Here is a 26399-nt window from a genome sequence, read left to right as displayed (position 1 = left end):
GAGCTCTGAAAACTAAAGTGACCCGGGCCATATTCAAAAGCTCACTGTCTCTACTAAGAGCAATATTTTCAGTGACTACATTTTTCAGTTTTTTCAAATGATGACATATGATTATGGGTAGATAAACCAGGCTTCTCAAATAGCCCATCTTCCTGTTTGGCCACGCTCCCCACAGAGGGTCTATCTTCCCTTCCTCCTTCCCGCTCTCTATTCTAAGACAGTACCACATCATCTACCTAGAGGATATTTCTCGAGTTCTTACAGTGCTTAGCTAACTCTGTGAATTGAGATGAAAAAAAAAAAAAAAAAAGAGCATTTGGCTTGAATTTTAGAGATTTTACACTGAAAACTTATGGCTTTCCTACTCTTTGGAAAAAAATAGAAAAATGCTTTTTTGTCTAGATAGTAAATTCTGATCCAAAATATACTGAGTCAGATGTTTCTTTTACTGATAAAAACAACTCAACCAAAGGAAAGTTTTTTATTTTAAATTTGTCTCCTAAAGGAAGATAAAGTAGTTGAGCTAATTGAATGTGTCAGTCTTGGGGGGCCAAGAATGTGAAAGAAACTAGCCTCCTTGGCTGGCTGAGGGTAGAGGCTGGGACAGAGCAGGACTCTGAAGACGGGAACCCTGGTCACAGGCTGGAGCCACTAAATGAGGCACGATGTAATCCTGGTATGAAGACACTTCCCTTCACTTCTCGTACCTTTGGGCTGGGAACTGGAACTTGGATAACCAAGTTACAGCCCAGAAGACCCATTCTTTCTGCATTAGAAGAAGGTCTAATACATCCCAAGGGCAAGGATGCTTGGACTGTAACTGTTTAACACAGAGGCCAGGAACCAGAGGCTGGGAAGGGAGGTTGGACAGGCAGCTTTTCCCCTTTTGTCAGTAAGTCCCCGCAACAAGTCATCTTTTCCCCTTTTAAGAGCCTGATGCCCTAAGGCCTTCATTCAGCTGATTGGTGAGGGTGAGTCAGGAGGACTCAGAGGCATCTGGTGAAGGACTGGCTCTGGCCAGAAGCCACTAGCAGCAGCTTCTACAGGGCTCATCTAGGACTCAGAGCTATCCCTCTGTTACAGGAGCCGAGGCCGCCTGTAGGGCCAGTGCCGAGGGAGAGGGTGGCTCTGACAGTCAGTGCTGAAAAACCCTGCCCTCACAAGCCAGAGATGGGGTGGAGTTGGGTGCCACTGGCGGCTCTGTCCTGTTTCATTTGTCCTCTTAGTAGACTGCCTTTAAAAAAACTTCCACACAACTGATGAATCACTAAACTCTACCTCTGAAATGAATAATTAATTGAATTTAAATAAAATTAAGAAAAGAGAACAAAACAAAACAAAAAATTCCTCCTCTTCAATGTTCATTCCAGTCAGATTTCCCCAGGCTAAAAATGCAGAGAAGGGTATACTATAAGACTATTCATGAACCTGCACCCCCCAGAAAGTTGGCCCTTTGGTATTTAGATTTCAGAGACCACAGAAATAAAAATTCAAACACCCTAGTCCTGACTGTATGTGAGTTACTGGCTGTGTAACTTTGGGCAAGTCACTTTTCTTTTTAGAATCTGTTTCTCCACCTGTAAATAGAGATTACACAGCCCTGCCTTCTTCATAGTGTTGGGAGGATTCATTGTTGACCACCACTTAAATTATAAAATGCTGTACACATATAATGGATTATGACTACTATTAATAATAATTAAATATAAAATATTAATATTATATGTAAATTTATGTTACATACATCTATTAATTCATTCGTGGTGATGAAAACTTAAAAAATCAATACAGCAATGTGTCACCATAGCAATAACTGAGTGTGTTTTAGAAATTGACTAGAAATATCAGGTATTAAAAGCCAGGGCATTCAAGAGACTCTGAGAGGTCTGTCAGTTCCCAGTGACGCATCCCCCAAATGCCCAGGAGCTGACACCAAGTCCGGGGGCAGGAGTCCCATGAGAGGTTGGCCAGGGCCGGTCCAGTTGGGACACTCACTTGAAAGGGTGGCCCTCGTCGGTTTTCTGCACAGCTTGTAAAACAGACTTGTAGATGCGGAAACTGATGGTGGCCGAGAGCGCCGCAAGGGCCAGGTAGGCCACGACGCTCACAACGCTGAACTGGGTCAGGGAGAAGAGCAGCAGCAGGAAGCTCCCAAACACGATCCCGGTCTGCTTGATATCCCGCCAGTAGAGTAGGTCAATAGCTGTGGGGAGAGGAGACAAAGCCACACACACACACACACACACACACACACACTTAATGTGGGCCGTGCAGCTGGGTGGCTGCCTCGGGGCTCACTTGGCAAAGCCGAGGACGCTGCATCTGCCCACCTGGCCTTCGGGTGCCTGAACACAAGTGAGCAGACACAGGGCTTTGGCTGGGGCACTCACTGTCATTGTATTGTGCTTTGGAGGCCTCTCTTTCATCCCTGAGGATGGTTCATAAATTCACAGAGAAGAAAAAAGCTGCTGAATCTCCAGCGACCATACCTCTAGGGGTGTGTCTCACTGGGCTACACCACCTGTGACTTTGAAACAAGACGGAAAGTGCAGAGGTTTGGAATACCTGTTCTGTCCCTTCGGATGGCATCGATTACATGCATCCTACTGACAAATTTCATGCCTTGGTGGTGGCCTAGAGGTGTGTAGCTCAGTCATACCCACATCCCTGCTGCTAAGAAGGGGCAGTAATGATGAAAACAAAGGTTCTGGAGAAGTGGTCCCTCCATAAGCATGGCAGTGAGTCTGGAGATGCAGCCACAGCCAAAGGTTTCTGAATAAAGATATGGCCTGCCTCAAATGCAAGCTGGTGTGGCCACTCTGGAAAACAGTATGGAGGTTCTTCAAAAAGTTGAAAATAGAGCTACCCTATGACCCAGCAATTGCACTATTGGGTATTTGCCCCAAAGATACAAGTGTAGTGATCTGAAGGGGCACCTGCACCCCAATGCTTACAGCAGCAATATCCACAATAGCCAAACTGTGGAAAAAGCCTAGATGTCCATCAACAGATGAGTGGATAAAGAAGGAGTGGTGTGTATGTGTATATTCACAGACACACAAACACAATGAAATATTACACAGCCAACAAAAATTGATATGCAATGATGTGGATGGAAATAGAGGGTATTATGCTAAACGAAAAAAGTCCATCAGAGAAATACAATATTCATATGATCTCACTGATGTGAGGGATTTGAGAAACAAGACAGAAGATCATAGGGGAAGAGAGGGAAAAATGAATTACAAGAGAGGGAGACAAATCACAAGAGACTTCTAATCTCAGGAAATAAACTGAGGGTTGCTGGAGGGGAGGGGGTGGGAGAGATGGGGTGTCTGGGTGATGGACATTGGGGAGGGTATGTGCTATGGTGAGTGCTGTGAATTATGTAGGACTGATGAATCACAGACCTGTACCGTCTGAAACAAATAATATAGGTTAATAAAAATATATATATATAAAATAAAAACATATTAAAAAAAACAGATATGGCCCCCTCCAAAGCAAGCAACACTAAAAAGTTAGTAGCTGTCTCACGAATCCTTGGAGCTGACATTTGGACTAAACCATTTTATACAGCATACTCTATTTGCTCACTTATTATGACTTAAAAATCTGAAACACGGCTTTAAATTCTGCAGCACATATCTCATTTAGTTATTTCCCTCTTTCACTTAGACACAGAAAAATTAAGTTCAAAAGAACAAAGCCATGATGCTTCAAATACAATACATAATTTAAGTATTTTCAATATCCTAGTCACCAGATTATGAAAAAGGCATAGAAGCCTTGCTGAAGAATGGTACACCAATTTATTTCCCAAGTAATCAAGTCACAATTTTTTTTTTACATTAAGATATAATTGACATATAACATGGTACAGGTTTAAAGTGTACAACACGTTGATTGGATATATTTATATATTGTAATATGATTGCCACCAGATCATTAAACTAATACCTCCACCGTAGCACATAATTACCATTTCTTTTGTGGTAAGAACACTGAGGATCAAGTCTCTTAGCAACTTCAAAGTTTATAATACAGTATTGTTAGCCATAAGCACTGTGCTGCATATGAGGGCTCCAGAATTGATTTGCCTTCTAGTTGGAAGTCCGTACCCTTTGAGCAACATCTCCCCAGTTCCCACACCCTCTAAGCCTGGTAACCACCATTCTCTTGTTTCTACGAGTTTGGCTATTTTAGATTCCACCTACAAACGAGATCATAAGCATATTTGTTTTTGTCTGTATTTTTTCTATTAGTATAATGGCTTCAAGGTCCATCCATGTTGTTGTAACAGACAGTCTTTATAGAATGTCACATCAAAAAATTTTCAGAAAGAGAAGACACAAAATTCCCATCTTACAACCAAAAGAAAATGGCAGTTGCTTACACTGCCAGCTTCATGGGCAGGGCACCGGGACGCACCTGGTTTACAGAATTGGATACCAGGTGACCAGGTTGAGGAGAGCAGGGGACTTCTCCCATCATACACAGGTATGTAACTAACTGACTGAAGGAACAGTATCGAAAAGGTCACATAGCCTGTGACGACCCTTTGATGCTATAGGGAAATATAAGGGGAAACAAGAAGTGTGGCAGAGCAAAATATTATTCTCCAGTCTGACTGGAGAGTAAATCAGGGACTGAAGAGGTAGCGTGGGGGCTCTTTTAAAACTGGCTAAGGATCCCTCAGCAATGTGAGGCTGGAGAGAGAATTTACTGTTGAGCTGATCTGCCATCCATCCCCACCTACTTCTCATCTACCTGGTCCACCAATGACATGAATGCACAAGATTGCCGTGCTCTGCCATTTTGTTGGACAAAAATTTGTTCTTTTTCTCTTACAACACTTTTGCGTAGGAAGTAGAGGAGAGAATCATAGGCATGTTTTGATGTGAAGCAAAGATTTTTTTCTCTTTTGAGTGGGGCTGGTTCTACTAGTAGTTTTCCAGGGGCAAAGGAAAAGCAAAGTTGCTCTAAAGCCTCTCTCTTCTCCCTGCCCCAATCACCAATTACACTGACCGACATTCTACTATTAGAAATTCAGTCCTTTAGGTTATCCTTTTTATCTTTATATTTATCCTTTTTATGTTTTTGTTTGTTTTGGTTTTTTTTAGTTGCAAAGATCCCAGAAAGGGAAAATGCAATAAAGTTTAGCTTGTCATTAACAACAAAATACAAATGAGTTCTCCAAATGATTTTTGTTTTAGAAGAGTTTGAGAGCAGAGTACTAAGGTAATAATCCTTTTCAGGTGGAGAAGAGGGATCTTTTAAAAGACATAACACAAGATACCCCTGGGCCTCTGAGGGTAGGTGATAGAAGGGTGAGGAGAAGGGGTCTTCCACAGAAGCCTAGCGCTCCCTGTGGTTGAGTGGATTTGGAGCAACAAATTGAAGTAAGCCTAGGCCTATGTCCAGACCAGCAGGGCTAAAGGCCCCTGGGGAACTGGAGCCTCCTAGCATTTATTCTGTTTCAAGTAGGGGAGGGTGGTGTGGAGAATAAAAAGACGAAAACACCACAGTTATCTGCAATGTTGCCTCTTCCCCATTTTGTTCAATTTATTCAGTATTTATTGGGCAAGAACTTTTTTTAAGGGCCAGGCTTTGTGCTAGGTGCCAGTAATATCAAACCAATGAATTGTTTAAAAAAAGAAACCCACTGTGCAAATAAGTTGTAATCTGTTTTATGACACCCACAGATTCACATGGCAGACATGTTTAGAAACAAATACATTATAAGACAGCATGATTTGTGCTAAAGGGGGCACTCCTTAGTGGTAGAGAAAGCAGGCTTACCCACCTCTGAGATGAGGTGAAGGGGCACGGGAGACCCTACAGAAGTCTTCAGGCAAAGAAAACATAAAATTTGCTACTATCAAGTGAACCTCCACTTAAGTTGCTTAACACTTGTTAAAAATGGTGTACCCTTCTAGAAAAGACTTCTGAATCTCTGGATACCTGGTCAAACAGCTTGAGAATGGCAGGCATCAAGCAGGGGCTTGCCTTATGAGAAGAAACTACGGACAGAGAGTGGACTGTCAGCTAAACAGTATTAGCTCGGCATAGTCATTACACAACAGGTGTTTCGATCAATGTGTTAAGTTTGCTGGAGGCTTCTAATGAGGAGGTTAACAAAAGCGTCATCTTATGACATAAATGGGATGTTTATTCTGGGTACCTTGTGGCACGGTAATCTACGTACATAGATTTTGAAATGTTCAAAGCACTTTTAGACGTTACTGCATTTAAACTTCACAATCAACTGTAATGGATAGGTATATAATAGGTATAACAGATGAAGAAGATAAAAGTTAAGAAATCTGTCTTATGGGAGTTAATGGGAGAAGATCAAACCCTAAGTTTGCTGCTTCCTCCAAAACACAAATTGCCTCTCTCACATTATGTGGTTATAGGCTGAATGTTCCCGAAGCATGCAAAATTAATTTGGCTAAACTGATTTATTTAAGTCTCCTTCCAGAGCTCTATATTTAAAGTGCAAGTTTGTAAGATACAATTATTGGTCATCTATTCATCTAGTAAAACCAATCATAAAATTTTGTGCCTGCCTTTTTTTTTTTTTTTTAAAGATTTTATTTATTTATTTGACAGAGATAGAGAGAGAGAAATCACAAGTAGGCGGGGGAGGGGGGGAGCAGGCTCCTTGCTAAGCAGAGAGCCCGACTCGGGGCTCGATCCCAGGACCCTGAGATCATGACCTGAGCTGAGGCAGAGGCTTAACCCACTGAGCCACCCAGGTGTCCCTCTGTGCCCGCTTTTAAGGAACTGAAGAACTAGCTGGGAGGACTGACATTCATTTTACAAGTGGTGAATGAGTGCCAATATATTTTGTGTTGTTGGAGGTGGCAAAAGTTGAGTTCAAGGAAGGGATCGTGCTGGAATTGATGAAAGAGGATGTGGGATGGTTTGTGAATGTAGCGAACGATTTGCTAAGGAGACGGAGTGGATAAAGGGAAATATTATGAAGGATTAATCAACAAGAATGGTGACTAATTAGCCGTGGGAGAAAAGGCGAATAGCTAATTAAGGGTGAAGGCAACAATTCAAAGCTGGGTGACTGAGTGATTAGTGTCACTGACAAAAACAGGAAATCAGAGGGTGAGCTGTTGGGGGTAAAGCGGACACTAGCTTTTAAACCTCCAGGTTCTAATGTGATGACATCAAAGCAGGGCATTCAGACAGTCTAGGGAGAGATGAGATAGGGATTACAGGTGAGATGAAGCTGACAATTACAATGCCTCCGAAATTTTTTAAAGGTTAGAAATGATTTATTTTTTTTAGGGTTTGTCATAGTAGCCCTGAGTTAAATGGCCTGTATTATCATAGTCCAATGATATTGAGATGAATATGTACAGTAGGAAATTGGAAGTACAAGACTATAATTTAGGAAAGAGGGTTGAATATTTTACATTTGGGTATATTCTGAGTAGAAAGGGTGATTGAGACCATGAGAGTGAAGGAAACTTTCAAGACAGGAGAGACTAAGAAATGCAACTGAGGATGAAACCATAGTTTAAGACTCAAAGAAGTGCAGCTTATCAAAAGAGTCCTGTCTGAGTGTCAGAATGGGGACCCCAACAGTGTGGTTGACAGCAGTCAAGAACAAGGAAGCCCTTCAGGACAAAGAGGCAGACTACAGTGATGGATGCTGAAAACATAAAAAGGTAAATGATAACTGAGAAAGGACTCTGGATTTGGAGATGGAAGGTCATTCATAACTCAGCAGAGTGTACTACCAGTAGTGAGGATGGAAGCCATCTTGTAAAGGGTTGGGTAAATGGTGGGAAGTTCAAAGTAATAAGAAAGATGGTGAATACAATGGTAGTTTGGGTGAGTACCAACAAAAGCAAAACTTTAGGTTAAGCAAAGCCTGGGAATATTAACAGAAAGGAAGGAGTGAGCATTTTGGAAAGAGAGATTTGATTGAGCAAAGTCTCAAAGAAGGGGAGAAAGGATGGGATTAATTACAGCTCTTTGTTTTCAAAGGGAGAAGGATGAAAAGAATGGGTAAAGAGGAAGAGACATTTTGGGAACATATGGGTGTGGCTATAGATATGCGTTGAGGTGGAAAAGGAACAACATGATGTGGCTGAAAGTGGCTTGAGGTGGATTTACTCAAATCCTGGAAAATGAGTTAGGAGGCTTTCCTGAAACTGAGGATGAGAAGGCTACGGCTTGAAGAGATTAGGAAAGTGCAAACCTGCCTCATTCAGTACAGTAGTGATGAGCCGCATGTGGCTACTGAGTCTATAAGCTACCTATTGGATTTGTAGTAATTTATTTTGGTTGTTGAAAGGCTAATACTCTGGATATGTTGGAGTAATATATTATCACATTCATTTTACCTGTTTATTATTTATTTATTTTACTTTTTAATGAGAAAGCTACTAGAAAACTTAACATTTCTAGTTAGTGGCTCACATTGTATTTCTACTGTATAGTGCTGACCTAGGAAAATACAGTATGTCAAAAAAAAGAATCAATAATAAAACTGACTGAACATAAAGAGGGTTTGGTTAAAGTTAGGGATCTCTCGTGGATCCAGGCAACAGGGTTGGAGGCTGGGTGTTCCCAGCAGTAGATGGTTGAGCTGAGTGAGCCAGGGCTGTGAACTTGCACAAGCAGCATGGTTGGAGGAGTTGAAGATTCAAGAGGACAGAATCGAAATAAACAACTCAGGCTCAGGCTGAGAATGAAAGGCTGTCAAAACTGTTGGGAACTCTCGGGCTGGAAGAGTGGCAATGGCTGCGTGTGGTCAGAGTGACAGCAAATGGCCCGTGATGATTCAGTGGGAAGGGTAGGAAGTGGTGAAGTGTGATCAGAGAAGAGACTTTGTGTTCCAGTCTGCTATGCAAATGATGACTTTTCACATTTTAATTTTGCTTAGAGTGATGTAAACTTGTGTAGGAAGCTTTATAGTAGCTGATCCAGAAGAAATGGATATTTGAATAAAATTTCCTTAAAACCTAAGCAAAAAAATAAAAGTCATTCTGTAACTGTGACAAATTACCCCCAGCAGTCTTTGGGTACAACAAAGTATAGACAGCTTTCTCTTCCTCTAATAATCCTCCTAACGCAGAAGGGTCATATAAGAGGTTAAACACTCGAGTCACATTCACTAAGCACACTCACAAAGGCAGATAAATTACTGTATCACTTTGCCAAGTATAAAAACTAAAGTTATGTTGCTGAAAACCAAGGAGCAATGCATTGGCTTTGAAATGAGAGATGGGTGCATCCTCTCTATTGAGAAATGGACTGGGCTTGGTGATCTCATCATAGTCCCCAAAACACAAGTGGGAGCCCTTGCTACAGCCTGCCTGGGGCTCACCTGGAACTCATTCCGTCAAGGCTGAACTGGCAGATCTGGCAGATTTGAAGAATCCTGATTTCAAATGCAGAAATTAGTGCTACCCTCATTTCCATAATCCAATCAAGGACAGTAAAAAGAAACAGAAGTGACCCAGGGTTTGAATAGAAATAAAATGCTCTGTCAAATTTCTAGAAAGAAAGCCCTTTGCTTTCTTTCATAATTTTTTGGTTTAGGAAACCATTCTAAATGTATCCAATTATATGATCCAGTAGTGGCACAGTATTCAGAAAGTTTGTACAAACTTAAAGACAGTGGTGCAGCTACTCATATTTTATTTATAAGGCAAAATGTGGTATAAGTAGAGAATCCCGCAATAAACTATGCGGGATGATCTTCATTATTGCACCATATTCCCAAGTGTATTTATTTATATTCCATTTTGATCCAGTAAAATGCTATGTGACAAGTGAATGCTACTTCATAAAAGGCCAAGTGAGAAAATTCTGTTTATATATAATATCAACATTTCATCAAAGGATTGTTGAAAAATGATATGCTGTTGACTCTAATTGACTTTTCAGCAAGCTTCCAATAATTGACTACCTTCTGAAAAGAATTAGAGGCTTGAAAAACCTCAGTTCTTTACCACCCTGTGTCCAAAGCCGTGGTAGTCAGTTTCACTGATTTTCATGAGGCCAACAAAATATCAAAACCAAAAGTTAACAAGAGGAAACAGTAGTAACTTTCCCTAATTTAACTTTCCCTCATTTTGCCATCGAACTGGAGAAACATAATGGGAATCAACTTAATAAAAAAACCTTAAACAGGCACAGAGACCTTCAAAGACAACATCTCCAAGTCATGGATTCTATGAGTTTCCTTTGCCATGAAACCATCTCACACATAAGTTTAAACTTTAAATGGTAACCCAGGGGCCCTGAGCCTGGGGGAAGCTGCTGGCAGCGACTTCTGCTGATAAAGGCATCTGCAGTGATTCCATTTTCCAGGCCCTTTCTTCTCACTGCTTAAACACAGCCAGTATGACTGTCAAGAGAAAAATGCCAACACTTTTATTTCTAGATGTTTAAATAATTTTGGGGATATTTTGAAAGAGGAGATACATTACACCCAGCATTCTGTGTGGACAGTAAAAGAGCACAGCATTTAATCCACATGGTAGTTCTAACCACCACCCTCTCCCTATGCTATGAAATTAACGCAATGATGCTTAGACCCATGGTCACCTTGATGGGATGTACCTGGCCAGGAAATGAAACAGCAGGGCCCAGTGTTTAAGACAGTGTGGCCAGCTCCTCCTGCTAAATCTTTTAGTGATTGGGCTCATTTGGAGGGGTCTCCACAGGGCAACTGGCATCAGAGGGAGAGATGGCCATATGGAGAGAGAGATAGGCTTTGGGCACATGGTAGCTGAGGGAAGCACATGGAAAGATTTGCAAAGTATTAAATAATGGATGTCCTTGTGTGGTTTTTCTTTTTTAAGTTTTCTGACTTGATCAAAATACAAAACTGTTCATTTGGTTGGTGGTACTCAATCATAATTAGCCACAAAATCTTGTCTGGGCCACACCAAAAAATCCATCATGGTACTGAAATAGAAAAGAACCATGGAGATAGATAGCTATTGCTTCCTTTATAAAAATTGAATATATTTAACATTTCTTACTAAGACCATAAGGGCAAATGCTTCTTGAACTAAAATGATAAGGAAAAGGAATGATCTCTCATTGTACCTTTGTTCCTGTCAATAAACTATGTCCTTCTTTTTTTTTTTTTAAGTTTTTTTCTTAAAGATTTTATTTATTTGACAAAGATCACAAGTTGGCAGAGAGGCAGGTAGAGAGAGAGGAAGGGAAGCAGGCTCCCCACTGAGCAGAGAGCCTGATGTGGGGCTCGATCCCAGGACCCTGAGATCATGACCTGAGTGGAAGGCAGAGGCTTTAACCCACTGAGCCACCCAGGTGCCCCTATTATGTCCTTCTTGATCCCTATTACCAGTATATTGGACCTGCAGTTCGGTATAGTGTTACCAAAAGCAAGACATGCTCATTGTTTAATGGGTAGAACTGTAATAAATTCTAAAAATTGAAACCTGTTACGTTTGTACTTTTCATCTCTTCAAAATCAACATCAGTTTGGGCAAAGAGCTTGTAAGTAATGCTTGAATTACAAGACAACTTTACTCAGATTTAACTTAAAAATATAGTTTAAACATATTTGGAGGACACAGAACTCTATACTTTAAACTTCTAACAAATCTTTTTATTTTATAAAGGTTTTATTTATTTATTTTAGAGAGAGAAGGGGCCTGCCTGAGCAGGGGAGGGGCAAAGGGAGCGGGAGAGAGACAATCTCAAGCAGACTCTGCACCAAGTGTGGAGCTGTACATGAAATTTTATCTTATGGCCCTGAGGTCATGACCTGAGCTGAAATCAAGAGTCACATGCTCAACCCACTGAGCTATGCAGGTGTCCCACAAATTTCTTATCTTCTTTGAAATATATGCTACAAATCTGGAATATATTTACAATGACCCAGATTTTAATGCAATTATTATTGTTGTCATCTAGGTCAAAGATGGTTTTTAAAGAATTATTAATGTCAAATTCTTAGCTTTCAAACTGTGAGCTTAATTATAAGGCAGTCATGTTTCTTTGAATAGTTGTGTGTACTTTCATAAGAACTGGAAAGATGACCATATATAAATATTAATACTTAGTCAAATGTATACACAACTTGGGAGACCAGGTTGAGATGGATGGGAAATTTTGTGGTCACATACATTTAATAAATTCCAAAAAGACAAGTGCTATTCTGGAAGTCATCTACCCACATTAGCTTTTGTTTGCTGGATTCGGTGAATATTAACTTTTTTTTTTCCCAAGATTTTATCCATTTATTTTATAGAGATCACAAGTAGGCAGAGAGGCAGGCAGAGAGAAAGAGGGAAGCAGGCTCCCTGCTGAGCAGAGAGCCCGATATGGGGTTTGATCCCAGGACCCTGAGATCATGACCTGAGTCGAAGGCAGAGGCTTAACCACTGAACCACCAGGTGCCCCTTTTTAATTCTACTTTAAGTATAGTAACTTAGAATATATCAATTACTTCACAGATTCTGTTCCCAAATGTATTAACTAGTCTGAAGATGAAAGAGAATTGAATAAAGAATATAATTTCAAATATAAAAAGGAATGGGAAAGAAGGAGGCAGGGAGAGGGAGATAAAGAAAGAGATAGAGGGGAGGGGGGTAAAGGAGAGAGGGGGAGGGAGAAAGAGGGAGAGACAGAAACCGTTTCAAAATAATGAAGAAGGAGTGACCCGTTCATTAAGATGGAGTAGAGGTCTGCAATCAACAATCCTCATGCTTCAGTCATATAGTATCAGGAATATTATTGGGGTTTCTAATTAAATAAATATTAATTCATGGAAATCTGAGAAAAATCATAGATTTGAGGATGTAGATTTAGATCAACATTTTTGTCAACCTTTCTCACCCATGACAGATCTTCCTTAAAAAAAAAAAAAAAAAAAAAGACCCTGCAGAGGGTCCACTTGTACAGTCTAAAACCAAACATGAAAGTAAAAAATTATTCTGATCTATTGATTTTTATCACAGACTTTTTCTTAATTTTAGAAGGTAATAGCTCATACAGTAAAGAATCATGTCAGAAGCTCAGCAATTCTCTCAGTTTCACATCAGTTTCTTCCATTAAATTACTTCAAATACTTTTTGAGAATATATAATCTTGTTTTATAAAAGCTGTTTTTATTGGCAAGTCCTCTAGCTTCTTGTTAAATGGTATGGAGATATTTGACAATATTCAGCAAATATTAATGCTGATTTAATGCTGGCGGTAGGACTTTGGGCAAGTTGTGACTTTCATTTGAACTCCTCTTTGAATAAATGGAAATTTTCATAATGTGTATGTATTGCTTTTAGAAAAAGATTAAAGCCATTATTCTCTCCCCAATCTTTGGAATATTCCCTTAGAAAAATTTCCTTGAAAATAATCATACACAGTGAAAAAGTAGAGTTTTATTTTTCAATGGAGTAATAGCTACTCATATTTCATATATTATTTGTATAATGAGAGTTTTCTTGCATTAAAAAAAAAAGTCCCCAGGGGCACCTGGGCAGCTCAGTTGGTGAAGTGCCCGACTCTGGAGTGTGGCTTGGGTTGTGATCTCAGGGTCCTGGGATGAAGCCCCACATCGGGTTCCATGCTCAGCATAGGGTCTGCTTCAGATTTTCTCTCCCTCTCTCTCTGCCCCTCCTATCCCCCACCACAACCACACACACTCATACTCCTGCACTCATGCACTCTCTCGCTCTCTCTAAAAAAAGAAAAAAACATCTCTAGATTCCCAGCTAAGCCCGTTGCCCCATTGGATCTCATTAGAATCCGCAGGGAGGGAGCCTGCAAGTGTAATACTTCTGTTGTAACATTTACACAGTATTATAATGAGATTCTGTCCAAATAAAAGGTGTTTGATAAAAGGTTGTATTGGTCTGCCTTTATGTGAGTATTATCTTGATCAAATGTCATCTTCAAAACACAAGCATTTTTTTCAATTTTTGTCACTACAGCAGACATGTTTTTCCTGTGTATTCTGGGATGCTTGGCTGTTTTCAACTAGCACCTTTCAGAATAGACCACCATAAACAGTTTTTCCACAGAGCACTGTAGACCAGTGTAAAATATTTTATTTTGTAAAAAAACAGAAATACTTTTGAGTTATATTCTCTGGAAAGTGTTTCGCCCTTCATTAATATTTTACACACTGGGCAAGCTGTAACTACGGAATGCTGCAACACAGGGTCAAGTGAGAATTGAAAGCCCCAAACAGGTGACAAGAATCAACCCAGTGTATTCCCAAGGATACTGCCAGGTAAATTTGTCAAGCACAGTGATATCTGGAAAAAACTGTCTTTTTTTTTTTTTCAAATATTTTATTTATTTATTTGACAGCAATCACAAGTAGGAAGAGAGGCAGGCAGAGAGAGAGAGAGGGAAGCAGACTCCCTGCCAAGCAGAGAGCCTGATGGGGGGCTAGATCCCAGGACTCGGATTGTGACCTGAGCCGAAGGCAGAGGCTTAACCTACTGAGTCACCCAGGAACCCCTGGAAAAAACTATCTATGAGCACAAAAAGAATGATAGGGATGAGTGATTATGCTCAAACTTTATTCCCCTGCCCCAGTACTATTTGGATTTAGGCAGTATGATAAAGTCATTAACAGCAAAGCTTTCAGAATCAGCCTGCCTTATGTTTGGCACCCAGTTAAGTGGGAGGGCAAATTCCTGGCCCTCTCTGCCTCAAACCCCTCAGTTTCCTTCTCTGTAAAATGGGAGTAAGATAATCATCTCATGAAGGCTTAATTAAAGACATGTAGCAAGAGTTTAGGATAGCTACAGGGACATAGCTGATATTTATAGAGAATTTGGGATGATTAATCGATGACTGTGGTGAGAATGACAACAATGGCATAAACTGATCAAGACCACTGACTTGCTGATAAATTCTGAGCTCTTAAGGGAAGAAACTATATGAGAAATACCGTGGCAGAAGTCAGTGGAAGTTCACTCCATAACTCAGCATGAGTAAAGGACATGGAGTGCTGTCATGGGAAGAGTTCTGGATTTGAAGCAGGCACCTTCTCACTACTCACTTCAACACTTAGCAAAAAACCGTGGGTAAGTCACTTAACCTCTTTGAGTCTCATGATGACCAAGAGTAAACTGAGAAGCTCCTAGGAGAAGACACTTGGCAAAATGAAAACGATGTAAATGTGAGGGATTACTAAGCCCACACAATCACCATTACCTGCATAATTCATATTCTTAGAAACATCATTGAGGAAAAAGTTATCTACCATAGAGGCCGATGGCAAAGCAGTGGGAAGTGAGGGGTTCTTTGGTCAGACAGCTGAGGCTTGAATCTAGCCTCTTCTGGCAATACTAGCCATGTGCCTTGGTGGAGGCCTCAGCTTTACTTACAAAATAATAATAAAATTTACACACTACAGGATTTGTGAGCATTAAATGCAATGATGCAAGTAAAGCATTTAGTAAACATGCCCCCAACATATTAGTATTATTGTGATCTGTAATGTTACTATCTCTATAGGTGTCTTATTAGGTTATGGTTTTATTTTGCTTCCATTTCCCTGAGTTAGGTGGGCTTTGGTTTATAACCAATATTGGCAGTGGTATCTTTTTTTTTTTATATTGGAAGCAGGATCTTTGTAATGTATACATGAATGCATTAATATACTGTAATGTAATGTATTACAAAATCTTCGTACTAGTGCACTGTGGACTTTAGACTCTCTTTAAGTGCTCCTGTTTCTAGCTGAAATCTTACATGCTAATAAAGTAAATATAAGTTCCTTTTGCATAGGTACTACAGTTCTTATGACAATTGTATCAGTGCCAGTTGAGTCTTCATGAAATAGTCAACGGGCTGCAATTTCTCCATGGAATGTTTAATAATATGGAGAAAACCTGAAGCTCACTTTCTTTATTCCCTTTCACAAGCAAAACTCTCACCTGTAATACTTCTGGAGGACATTTCTCAACAATGGTACCCTGCGTCCTGCAACCATATTCACAGTTGCTCCTACATCACACCCATTTCATTTCTACACCCAACTCTGCTCTGCTGGGCTATGGACTGGGCTCACTAAGAATCATTACACACCAACCGTGGCTTCAACCCCAATTGAGTATTAAACTCACTTGAGGATCCTCAAAAAAAATATTGATACTTGACCCAATTGAATCAGAACCTCTAGGGGTGGGGCCCAGGCATCCTTTGTGTTCCTAAAAGCTCCCCAGATGATACTAATGTGTAGGCCAGGGTTAAGAACAGTTGTTTTTGATAATGAGGAACTAACATGAAGAAGATACATGGAAAACGTTAAACAAAAATCTTAATATAGATTTATTTTAAATGAAATTTCTCCTAGTGAAAGAAAAAGTAATAATTTATTTCTTAATATTTCTCTTTGGTGCCTATAAACCCACCCACCCAGTTATTAGTCAATTTTCAAGATAATGGCTTTGTTCTATCTAACAAAAGGAAATCAATGGTACTGAAGATGACCAAAGGTCACGGAGTGTAAAAGACCTACAATGATCTTGCATTAATCTTCACAAGTAGCTGTATATTGAAAATGAAAATGATTGTTTTTAATAGACAAATGATGACATTTGTGTTATTTTCTGATTATAAACAGCCATGCGCTTTTTTAACCCCTGCAGTGAGAAGGTTGACTGAGGCGAAACACATAGGAATATAATGAAAATAGTGTTTTATATCTTGTACCAACAAAAATGAAAATCTGCTATGCTTTGGCATCTACTTTTTGTAAGAATAGAAGAAACCCATAATCATAGTCTAAAAACCAACTTTTTTTAATGTCTTTGCAACCAACCTAAACTTGATATTATATCACGCCATAGTTGTCTGTGAAGTGTTATCAGAATAAACTGGATGAGTCTAATACCTAAGAATGAAACGTCACCAAGCATTTTCACAACTGCCTTCTGTATAAAATATGCGACTTCATATCACTGCCATCATTCTTTAAAATTATGCCCCTGAATTGCCATCCATTTATTTCCTAGCTTTTAAATATATTAGGACCATTTATTTACTTTTGACAGTTGTATTTCTAATAGACCCACATAATTTGAACTCGACTGTTCCATTTTATGTCACCACCACCCAAACCAACGAATAAGAGATAGCTAATGTGCTCTTAATTCTGACGTTCACGTTTACTTTATCTTTGCTTAAAAAATTTACTTAAGAAAAACCTTACAGGGGCACTAATGATGAAAAGCCATTCTATTCTTTCTGTCGTATAAAATGACAAGGGGAAGATGCCAGATTAAAAAAAAAAAAAAAATCAGCTTCTGCTCCAGAGTATTTTTGGTCCCCTGAGGAACACTGCAACCCTTCAGGTTAAGCCAAATGCGCCTTCTTCAGAACCTTATTTGTTCAAGATTAAAAGATACTTCATCTTATGAATGCCTGAGTTCAGCACGCATAATTCATTCTTCCAAATTCTCTCTTTCTCCTCATAATCTCAAACTGAGCAAGGTGAAGGAGGGAATCTTAATGTAACAAAGGAGAGATGGATGTGTGAAGTATGAGGCTGAATAAAAATGGCTGAAAAGCAATCCCAGCGAGGCTGGAGGGTGGCCACACCCAGTGCTAATATGGACTGTTTCAAAATAAATCTGTTCTATCAGAGGGCACTTTGCACTGCTTTGTATTTCCCCTCTATTTGTATCGCAGATACCCATTCTTAATAAATAGTAGTTACAGGTTACCCAAATGACAGACAAAAACCCTGAAATATTTCAAAGTGAACCATCCTAATATGTGGCTACGCCATCATATTTTCAGGATTTCCAGAGCTAGTCTGCATTTCCAGTCTCCTTTGTGTGACCACAAATAACAACCCTGAAATGGGTGTGTCCCTCTCAAAAGGATGCACTAGAGCCCTCTCACTTAATGGTTGTATCAGGAGATTTCAACCTTTCAGGCAGAAATTAAATGGCCTGGGATGCATGGAACAATAGGAAAGCATTTTAACTCCGGGGCTGAGAAGAGATTAAACAAGTACTGAACAATCAACGGATGCCAAAAGAACTCCCGGAGGAGGCAACTGATGCATTATTTAAATTTCTAGCATTACAACAAGAAAACAAAGGGGTGGGGGTGGGGGGTTTAAAAAAAAAGGAGGAAAAGAATCCAAACACCATCCTTGTTGATTTTTGACATGACAAGTTTACTCCCCCCAACAGAAAGCTCTCGGGTATGAAGCATGCATAGGTCCCACAGGTGAAATGCCGCACAATGGCCGAGTCCGGGTCCCGGGGTTCCCGTGCACCGCAGGCATGCACTACTGAAATAAATAGAATACCCTGACTTTTCCAGTTGCTCCATACACAGTCCATCTTGGTGGAGTCGGCAGTGGCCTGCATCTTGCGGGCTTGGGGGGCTCGCCGTTGCTGACCTCGGGGGCGCGGAACTGGCACTCAGGGTCGGCGCCCCGGCTGCAGCGGCAGGGCTCGCGGTGGCCGCGCGGCTGCAGACTGACTGAGGCTGCACCAGCCGGCGCGCGGCGAGGGGCGGGCGCGTCGCGGGCGCCGCAGTCTCCGCTGCAGCGAATCAGCGCGGCGCGGCCCCGGGGCTGCCTGCGCGCGCGGGGCTGGGGCCGCCGCTCGACGCGAGAGCGCGGGCTCCGCCGGCGGTCCTGGGGGGCGGCCCCGGATGTGGCGGAGCCAGTTCTAACCCAGAAGGCACAAAAGCGGTCAAGGTGTGGGGAGATGGGAGAAGAGGAGTGCGAAAGTGCCAAGGGTGGTGATCAGAGTGCGGCACTTGGACCGTTCCAGGGAGTTCTTGACACAGGGCGCATATTCTAGAAATTTCTGAGACACCTAAGAAACCTGTTGGGTAAGACGCAGGTGATGGCAGTACGAATGTATGGCTTTCAGGAGAATGCCCCCTCCACCCAACCCTCCCCGTTGTCCCCATTGCTCACTCACCTCTCTTCTCCATTTCTTTACATTCTGGCCCTGATTTATTTTAAGTGCCTGGCATCTTCCAAGCAATTGCCAGATCTCTTCCTCTTTCTGGAATGTTCTATGGCTATCCAAAACCTTTGTTGGCAAGCCACAATCACTGTAAAGAATCCTGCTGCTCAGGAGGTCTTGAGTGTTTTTCCTGCTGCCCCTCTTCTCCAGCTCAGTTTGTGGTTGGAATGAATAAATACCTATCAGAATATGGTGCCTGTAGGCTCCAGTGCAAAGCCCTGGACTCTGGCATGTGGAGTTATTGATCACTGCATGGACACTCCAGGAGGTCAGTTGTGGAGACATCCAAAAAGAACTCAGGAAAGCAAAGGGTATTTGCTCAAAGATGATGCCTCAACAGCATCATCTTTGGGATTAAGTGTTTGGGGGCAGATGGAGGTGGGCTGTGTGTATCATTTGGGAGATAGAAAGTAGGTTTCCAAACCCAGTGAGTCAAGAGACTCAAGTCCCCAGTTACAATGCAGATGTCAACGGGAGGAGGAGAACAGTGGGCGGTGACCTACTATTTAAATCTCACCATGATATACTTTATCAGATTATACACCAAGAACTTGAGAGAATGGACGGGGGGATAGGTACATTTTGATGAGCAACATGTAGAGACAGAGAGAAAGGACTCGAATTTGGACATTGTCTGGGGAAGGCAGTCCTAGTGGCAGGACCCTTAGGGAGACAAAATATAACATGGGGCCAGAGGATACCTTCAGAACTACAGGGGCATAGAGAAGGAAGAGTCCCCATTTTACTCGTTGTGGCACGACATAATCTTTTATAAAGTATTTCTCTCTCTCCCTTGAGGATAAATGGAGTCTTCACGATTCTTCCACAGTTCCCAAAGAGGTTCCTTGCCAGACCCAAACCAACATTTGCACATCCTGCATCAGCAAGGACTTAAAGAGAGTAGTCTCAAGGTTATGCTTGTAGCTATGATTTATCTTTCATTTTATGAAGAGTATACACTTTAAAATGTGATCTTTGGGATATTATGTATATATGTGTGTGTGTGTGTATATATATATATATATATATATATATATATTTAAAATGCAAACTTCCAGAGAAACCAAGCTTCTCTCTATTGGTCTGTAACATAACTGAAATTACTAAGGAAGCTTAATAAGAATGAGACCAGGAGGATGATTTGGCACTTCTGGGCAGCTGAAATCTCCTACAAGAAGAAGGGGTGTCAGAGCTCCCATGGGGCTGACAGGAAGGAAAAAAGTTATTACAAAGCACTTTTCAAACTGACCTGCTCCAGTGAATGTAGTGATGTTTTTAGATTTATATTTCCAACCCTACCCCAAATTTTTTTCATCATCATGGTCATGTTTGGGAATTCAGTCAGAAAATACTGAAAAAACATGTTTGTGATGGTCTGACCAGCAGTGAATTCTCGCTGTATGAAGTAGGGCTGGACAAAATAAAAACAGGTGGGAACAAGACTCAGAAGGAATCAGGTTGCCATGTGGGCTGCCTATCCTGGCTCCTTTTCAGTTGAAAACCTTTGGAACCTTGGCCACTAGGAGGCACTGCCAGTCAATGATAGTCCCAGTCATCAGTCCTAAATCCAGCTGGTGCCCCTCTCTTCCCCCCCAGTTACCTTTACTGGCGAGTACTAAGTGTCCACCATATTAGCAGAGCCCTGTTCACGGCTAATCTGATGGGCGGTACTGTGCAGTGAGCTGAGGGCAGCACATCCCTGGCTGGGGAGGGCAGGAAGAGGCTAACTCTCCCTCAAGTGGAGGTAAGCTGTGTCAGCCTTCTTGGGCCATGTATTTTCCTGGGCCACCAAGTTGACCTTAGAATGTCAGCTGTGCTGAAAGACCACATTCTTTTCAGTCATGCTGAATCTGAAGACAGAAGCTTGATGATGCCCAGAAATTCAAGACAGCAGTTTGATAGTTGAAGGTTGAGGTAAGGCATCTGATGCCACAGAGACACACAGCAGTGAGATACGTATTGAGGGGCTTTAGGTTAAGGCGTAGGTGGTAGAAGAAAACATAAATGAATGTATTAAAGAAAAATAAGGCATAAAACTGTGAAGAACTTGATTGAGAATTGGGGGATGTGGGTGTTGAGACCCACTTCCGTGGCAAAAATTAGTTATGTGGCCTTCAGCGAGTAGTTATCCCCTTTGGACCTTTCTCTCACAATGAGAAATGAATTGTACAAATGAATTACAGCTTTAGATGCTTGTGTCTGTGAAATAATAAGAGTTTCTTTTTTGCAGACATTGTAAGCAGGTACTTTCTATGCACAAGTACCCACACAGTATTAATTAAAAGCTCTTGCCAAGATCAAAATGATAAAATGGGTAGAAAAGATATGTAAATTGTCCCTGAGTGGTGAAAGAAAACAGAAAGCAAAATAAAGCTTGCTAAAAGCAGGCAGGAACTGCCACTGTCTTTAAACCAGGAAAGAACAGACGGGCTTTGTACACAGCCAGCTCAGAACTTGGTTTAGGTGCCTGCCAGGAGGGGAAGTGATGTCTTTAGTTTTCAGGATGAAATCATGCTGTAGGCATTCAGTTCAAGGAAAAACAAGATTGTCAAATTCTGAAATCTCATTCCAGATCAAGAGAAATGTTGAAGATCTCCATGCCCAGAGTGGCTGTATGGCATCTGGGTTTTGTTGCCCCAGGACTTTACTGATGAGAATCAGTACACCTATATTGACACATTTAGTCAATAAATAATTACTGAACACCTACTGTATTTTAGACACTGTTCTAGGCATAAAGCAAAATTTCTACTTTTTTAAAAAAAGGTTTTATTTATTTATTTGACAGAGACAGAGAGAGATCACAAGTTGGCAGAGAGGCAAGCAAAGAGAGAGCAGGAAGCAGTCTCCCTACTGAGCAGAGAGCCCGATGTGGGCCTCAATCCCAGGACCCTGAGATCATGACCCGAGCTGAAGGCAGAGGCTTAACCCACTGAGCCCCCCAGGAGCCCCGCAAAATTGCTACTTTTACGAAGTTTTATGTTAGTAGGATAGGCAGATAATAATAAAAGAGGTAAATGTATATTTTACTTGTGGACAGGTGTATAGGGTTCCAGAAATAAAGCAGGTAAAGGGGATAGAGAATGGGAGTGGGGCTGAAGTTTTCTATTTTATGAGGAGGGTCAGGCAAAGGCCTATCTCGTAAGGTAAAATTAAAGCAGACGCCAAACTAAAGAGGAGAAGGCTATTTAGCTATATGAGAGAAAAGCATTTACAGATGCAGTGAGTTTCAGGACAGAATGTAATAGCTGGTAAACTATAGGCAGCTCATAGAACCCCATGTTTGGGGTGTGTGTGTGTGTGTGTGTGTGTGTGTGTGTGTGTTTAATGCTCTGAGAAATATAGCAATTGGAAGAAAAGGCACAAACCAAAAAAAGTACTTCATTATGATCAAAGAACACTCAGAACTCTGCTTTATGCCATATGGAATAAGGAAATTTAAAGTAACAACCAATTTGGCACATAACCCACAGCACCAAAATAATGCATAAATTGCCTTTAAATCGAACAAGAGCTTAGCACTTGTTATTTGCTGGGTGCTTTCTCATATGGTATATACCTAGTTGTTATAGACCCTTATGAGGTAGATAGTGTTTACCTTCATTTTCTTGATTCATTCATCCATTCAATCTGCAAACATTTATGGTGCCCAAACTGCCTGATTCTGTAAATACAAAAGGAACTGCCACTGGAAGCTGGAGTTTAGTGGGGGAGATTTACACATAAATACATAAATGCAATCAACAGATAGGTGTATGAGCAGGAAAGAGTAGATACACAGTGATTAAGGGGAAGAAAAGGTTTTAGGAGAGGCTTCAGGAAATAGATGATAATAAAGCTGAGTTATAAACAAAAAAATAGGATCACCAGTCTGAGTGATGGGGCTTTCCTGGCATATAGATATGGAAACTGAAAACACAGACAGCTGCGGGGACAGTGAGAGAGGGCCAAGTAATAATACTGTCAGTAAATGAAGGAAACGCTGTAGAGTTTCAAGGGGAGGAATAACATCTTGAGAAGTTGAATAATTTATCCAGATTTGGCTTGGGATTTTCCAGAATTGTTAAAAGACATATATTTTGGCCCTGAGCAAGACAAGAGGAAATCAATACCCTGACCCACATCAAAGTGAAACTGCAGGGCATCAAAGACAAGAGGAAATCTTAAAAGTAGGCAAAAGTGGGGGCGCCTGGGTGGCTCAGTGGGTTAAGCCGCTGCCTTCGGCTCAGGTCATGATCTCAGGGTCCTGGGATCGAGTCCCGCATCGGGCTCTCTGCTCAGCAGGGAGCCTGCTTCCTTCTCTCTCTCTCTGCCTGCCTCTCAGTGTACTTGTGGTTTCTCTCTGTCAAATAAATAAATAATAAAATCTTTAAAAAAAAAAAAAAAAGGAGGCAAAAGTGAACAACACATTGCCCTGAGAAACTGTTGGGCCAGCAGCAGTCTTTTTATTAACTGAAGCCAGAAGGCAATGGAATAACGTTTTCAAAGTAGTGAGGGAAAATAACTATCATCTAGATTTCCTGTACCCAGCAAGACTAATAGAGGTATTTTCAAATGTAAGAAATGAGAGAATTTCTTAACTATGAACCCTGCAGAAAAAGCAACCAAGGTTGGTGCTTCTGGAAGAAGAAAACTAAACTTAGAAAGAAGAAGGGAAATGCATGAAAGAACACCAACTGTAAAAATTGGCAATGGTTAATTTGGGGGGGGGTTGTAAAAGAAAGGTGAAATTAAAGTAGTAGACGAAAATAGAATGTAAGGTAGGACAGAGTGATAAAAGTAAAAGCATCCTAACGTCTTAGTACTATTCAGGAGAACAGTAGAGATCTTAATTTAATATAAATTTTTTTTTTAGATCTTAATTTTAGGCTATGAAAATTCAAATTTGTAAGTTAAACATTTAAGGGTCATCACCAGAAATAACTAGAACATATAACTTCTAAATGAATAAAATGTATAAACAAAGTAATTAATAAATTGAGGTCAGGAAAGGAAAAATAGGAGAAGCAAAGTAGAGAACCAGTAAATAGAAAGAATAAAACAAAGTAGCAGAAAACATCTAAATATATCCAAATAATGCTAACCAAGAAGATGGAAACTCGGATTGGATGAAAAAAATCTAGGTAAAGGATGCTTATAAAAGAAAATCCTAAAACATACTACCACAGTAAAATTAAAAGTAGATACAGGAAAACCTATACCAGGTTAATAGATTTTTGGATAGTGATCTTGCTAATAAACTCACTTACTAACTCTACTTATGGATTCTTTTGAATTTTATATGTACATTATCATATCTTTTCTGAATAAATGTGGTATTATTTCTTCCTTTCTGATCTTTATGATTTTACTTCTTTACTTTGACTTAACTGCACTGGCTAGTACTTCCACATATAATGCTGAGTAGAAGTGGTAAAGGGTATATCATTTTTGTCTTACTCCTGGATTCAGGGAAAAAGTGTGCTCAAAATTTTACCATTAAATATGACGTTGGCCATGAATATTTTAGCTTTTAACAGATTAGGTCAAGTTCATTCTATCCCTATTTTTTTGAGAGTTTCTGTCATAAATAGGTACTGAATTCTATCAAGTGCTTCTACTTAGGCTATTGAAATGATCACAGGGATTTCATCCTTAATTCAGTTAATACATAAATTACATGGATTGAGTTTTGAATGTTAAACCAACCTTGCACTCCTTGGATATATCTCATATGGTTATAATATGACATTTTGATTTTTAATCTGTTTATATCAATTTTAGCAAGTTTCATTTAAAATGTTATCAAATTTATTGCTGTAAATTTTCATAACATCATAATTTTACATTTTTAATAATCTGAAGGAGCTATAGCCATGTCTACTTTTTCAGTTGTGATACTGGTCAGTTTTATTTTTTTCTTTCATTTCTTAATCATCTTATTGGAGACTGATCAATATTGTGAATTAATTTCAAATAATAAAATTTTTCTTTTGTTTTGTTTTTTTTCTCCTTTGTATATCTTTTTTTTTTTTAAGATTCTATTTATTATTTATTTGACAGACAGAGATCACAAGTAGGCAGAGGTAGGCAGAGAGAGAGGGGAAAGCAGGCTCCTCGCTGAGCAGAGAGCCTGATGTGGGGGCTCGATCCCAGGACTCTGGGATCATGACCTGAGCCGAAGGCAGAGGCTTTAACCCACTGAGCCACCCAGGTGCCCCTCTCCTTTGTATATCTTTGTATATGCTATTTCATTCTATTATTTCCTTCTTTTACTTTCACTTTTCTTTCATTAGCTCCACAAAACAGAAGCTCAAATTATTTTCAGCCTTTCTTCTTTTCTAATATATTCATATTCATTTAAAAGTATAATAATCCCTCTCAGCACTGTTTTAGTGGCAACCTACAAGTTTTGATACATTATGTTCATGTTATTGTTCAGTTCAAAATATTTTCTAACAGTCATTGTGGTTTTTTTCCTTTGGTCCATTGATTATAAGGATTATAAACTTCTGAGGCTTGTTCTAACTATCCTATTGTTTATTTTCAGTTTAATTTACCTGTAGTTAGACAACAAACTCTATACAATTTTAATCCATTGAAACTTGTCAAGACTTGCTTTAGAATCTGGATATGATCTATTTCTTTTTAAAATATTTATTTGTTTATTTGAGAGTGAGCGAGCAGGGGGAGGGCCAGAGATAGAGAGAGGGAAGAGAAGCAGACTCAGCACTGAGTGTGGAGCCCAACATGAGGCTTGCTATTATGACCCTGAGAGATCCTGACCTGAGCTTAAGTCAAGAGCTGGAGGCTTACCTGATAGAGCCACCCAGGCATTCCCAAATATGATTGATTTTGATACATGTGTTAATTGGACATGAAGGCATATTCTAAAGTTTTAAGGGTGTTCTATAAATGTCAATTTAGTCACACAGGTTAACAGCATTCTTCAAATAATCTATCTTCCTACTAATTTTTTGGCTGTATGTCTGCCAGATATCGAAGTAAGTATATCACAACATCTAACTTTCACGTTGATTGACCTATTTTCCTTCCAATTCTTTCCATTTATATAGCTTTATAGATATTGAGTTCTTATAAATTTAGAATTACCATGTCTTACTGTTTTTTTTTAAAGATTTTTATTTATTTGACAGATCACAAGTAGGCAGAGAGGCAGGCAGAGAGAGAGAGAGAGAGAGAGAGAGAGAGGAGGAGGCAGGCTCCCTGCTGAGCAGAGAGCCCGATGCGGGCCTCGATCCCAGGACCCTGGGATCATGACCTGAGCTGAAGGCAGAGGCTTTAACCACTGAGCCACCCAGGCGCCCCACCATGTCTTACTATTGAGTTAACCCTTCTATCTTTATGAAATGCTCCTCCTTATCTCTAGTAACACTCCTTGACTCAGTTTTGTTTGGCTGATATGGATATATACACAACAGCTTTCTTTTGGTG

At 40.3% G+C, this 26399-nt stretch overlaps 1 protein-coding gene across 2 annotated transcripts in view; it reads right to left on the bottom strand.

Moving 5' to 3' along the window:
* RTN1 (reticulon 1) overlaps positions 1–26399 on the bottom strand; it is a 217714-nt gene that overhangs the window by 7229 nt on the left and 184086 nt on the right. The window contains exons 1-2 of one of the 2 annotated variants that reach the window (XM_082734971.1): positions 18293–18503; positions 1996–2203 (exon numbers count right to left, since the gene is read on the bottom strand). In XM_082734971.1, the coding sequence (XP_082591097.1) occupies positions 1996–2203; positions 18293–18353 (269 nt within the window). In that variant the 5' untranslated portion in view covers positions 18354–18503. Of the gene's footprint in view, positions 1–1995; positions 2204–18292; positions 18504–26399 lie in introns of those variants that run through there. The other variant, XM_082734970.1, reaches the window with a different exon arrangement.

Source organism: Mustela nivalis (assembly GCF_964662115.1).
Source record: "Mustela nivalis genome assembly, chromosome: 6".
Classification (NCBI taxonomy): Eukaryota; Metazoa; Chordata; class Mammalia; order Carnivora; family Mustelidae; genus Mustela; species Mustela nivalis.
This window is presented reverse-complemented; position numbering and strand designations above follow the sequence as displayed.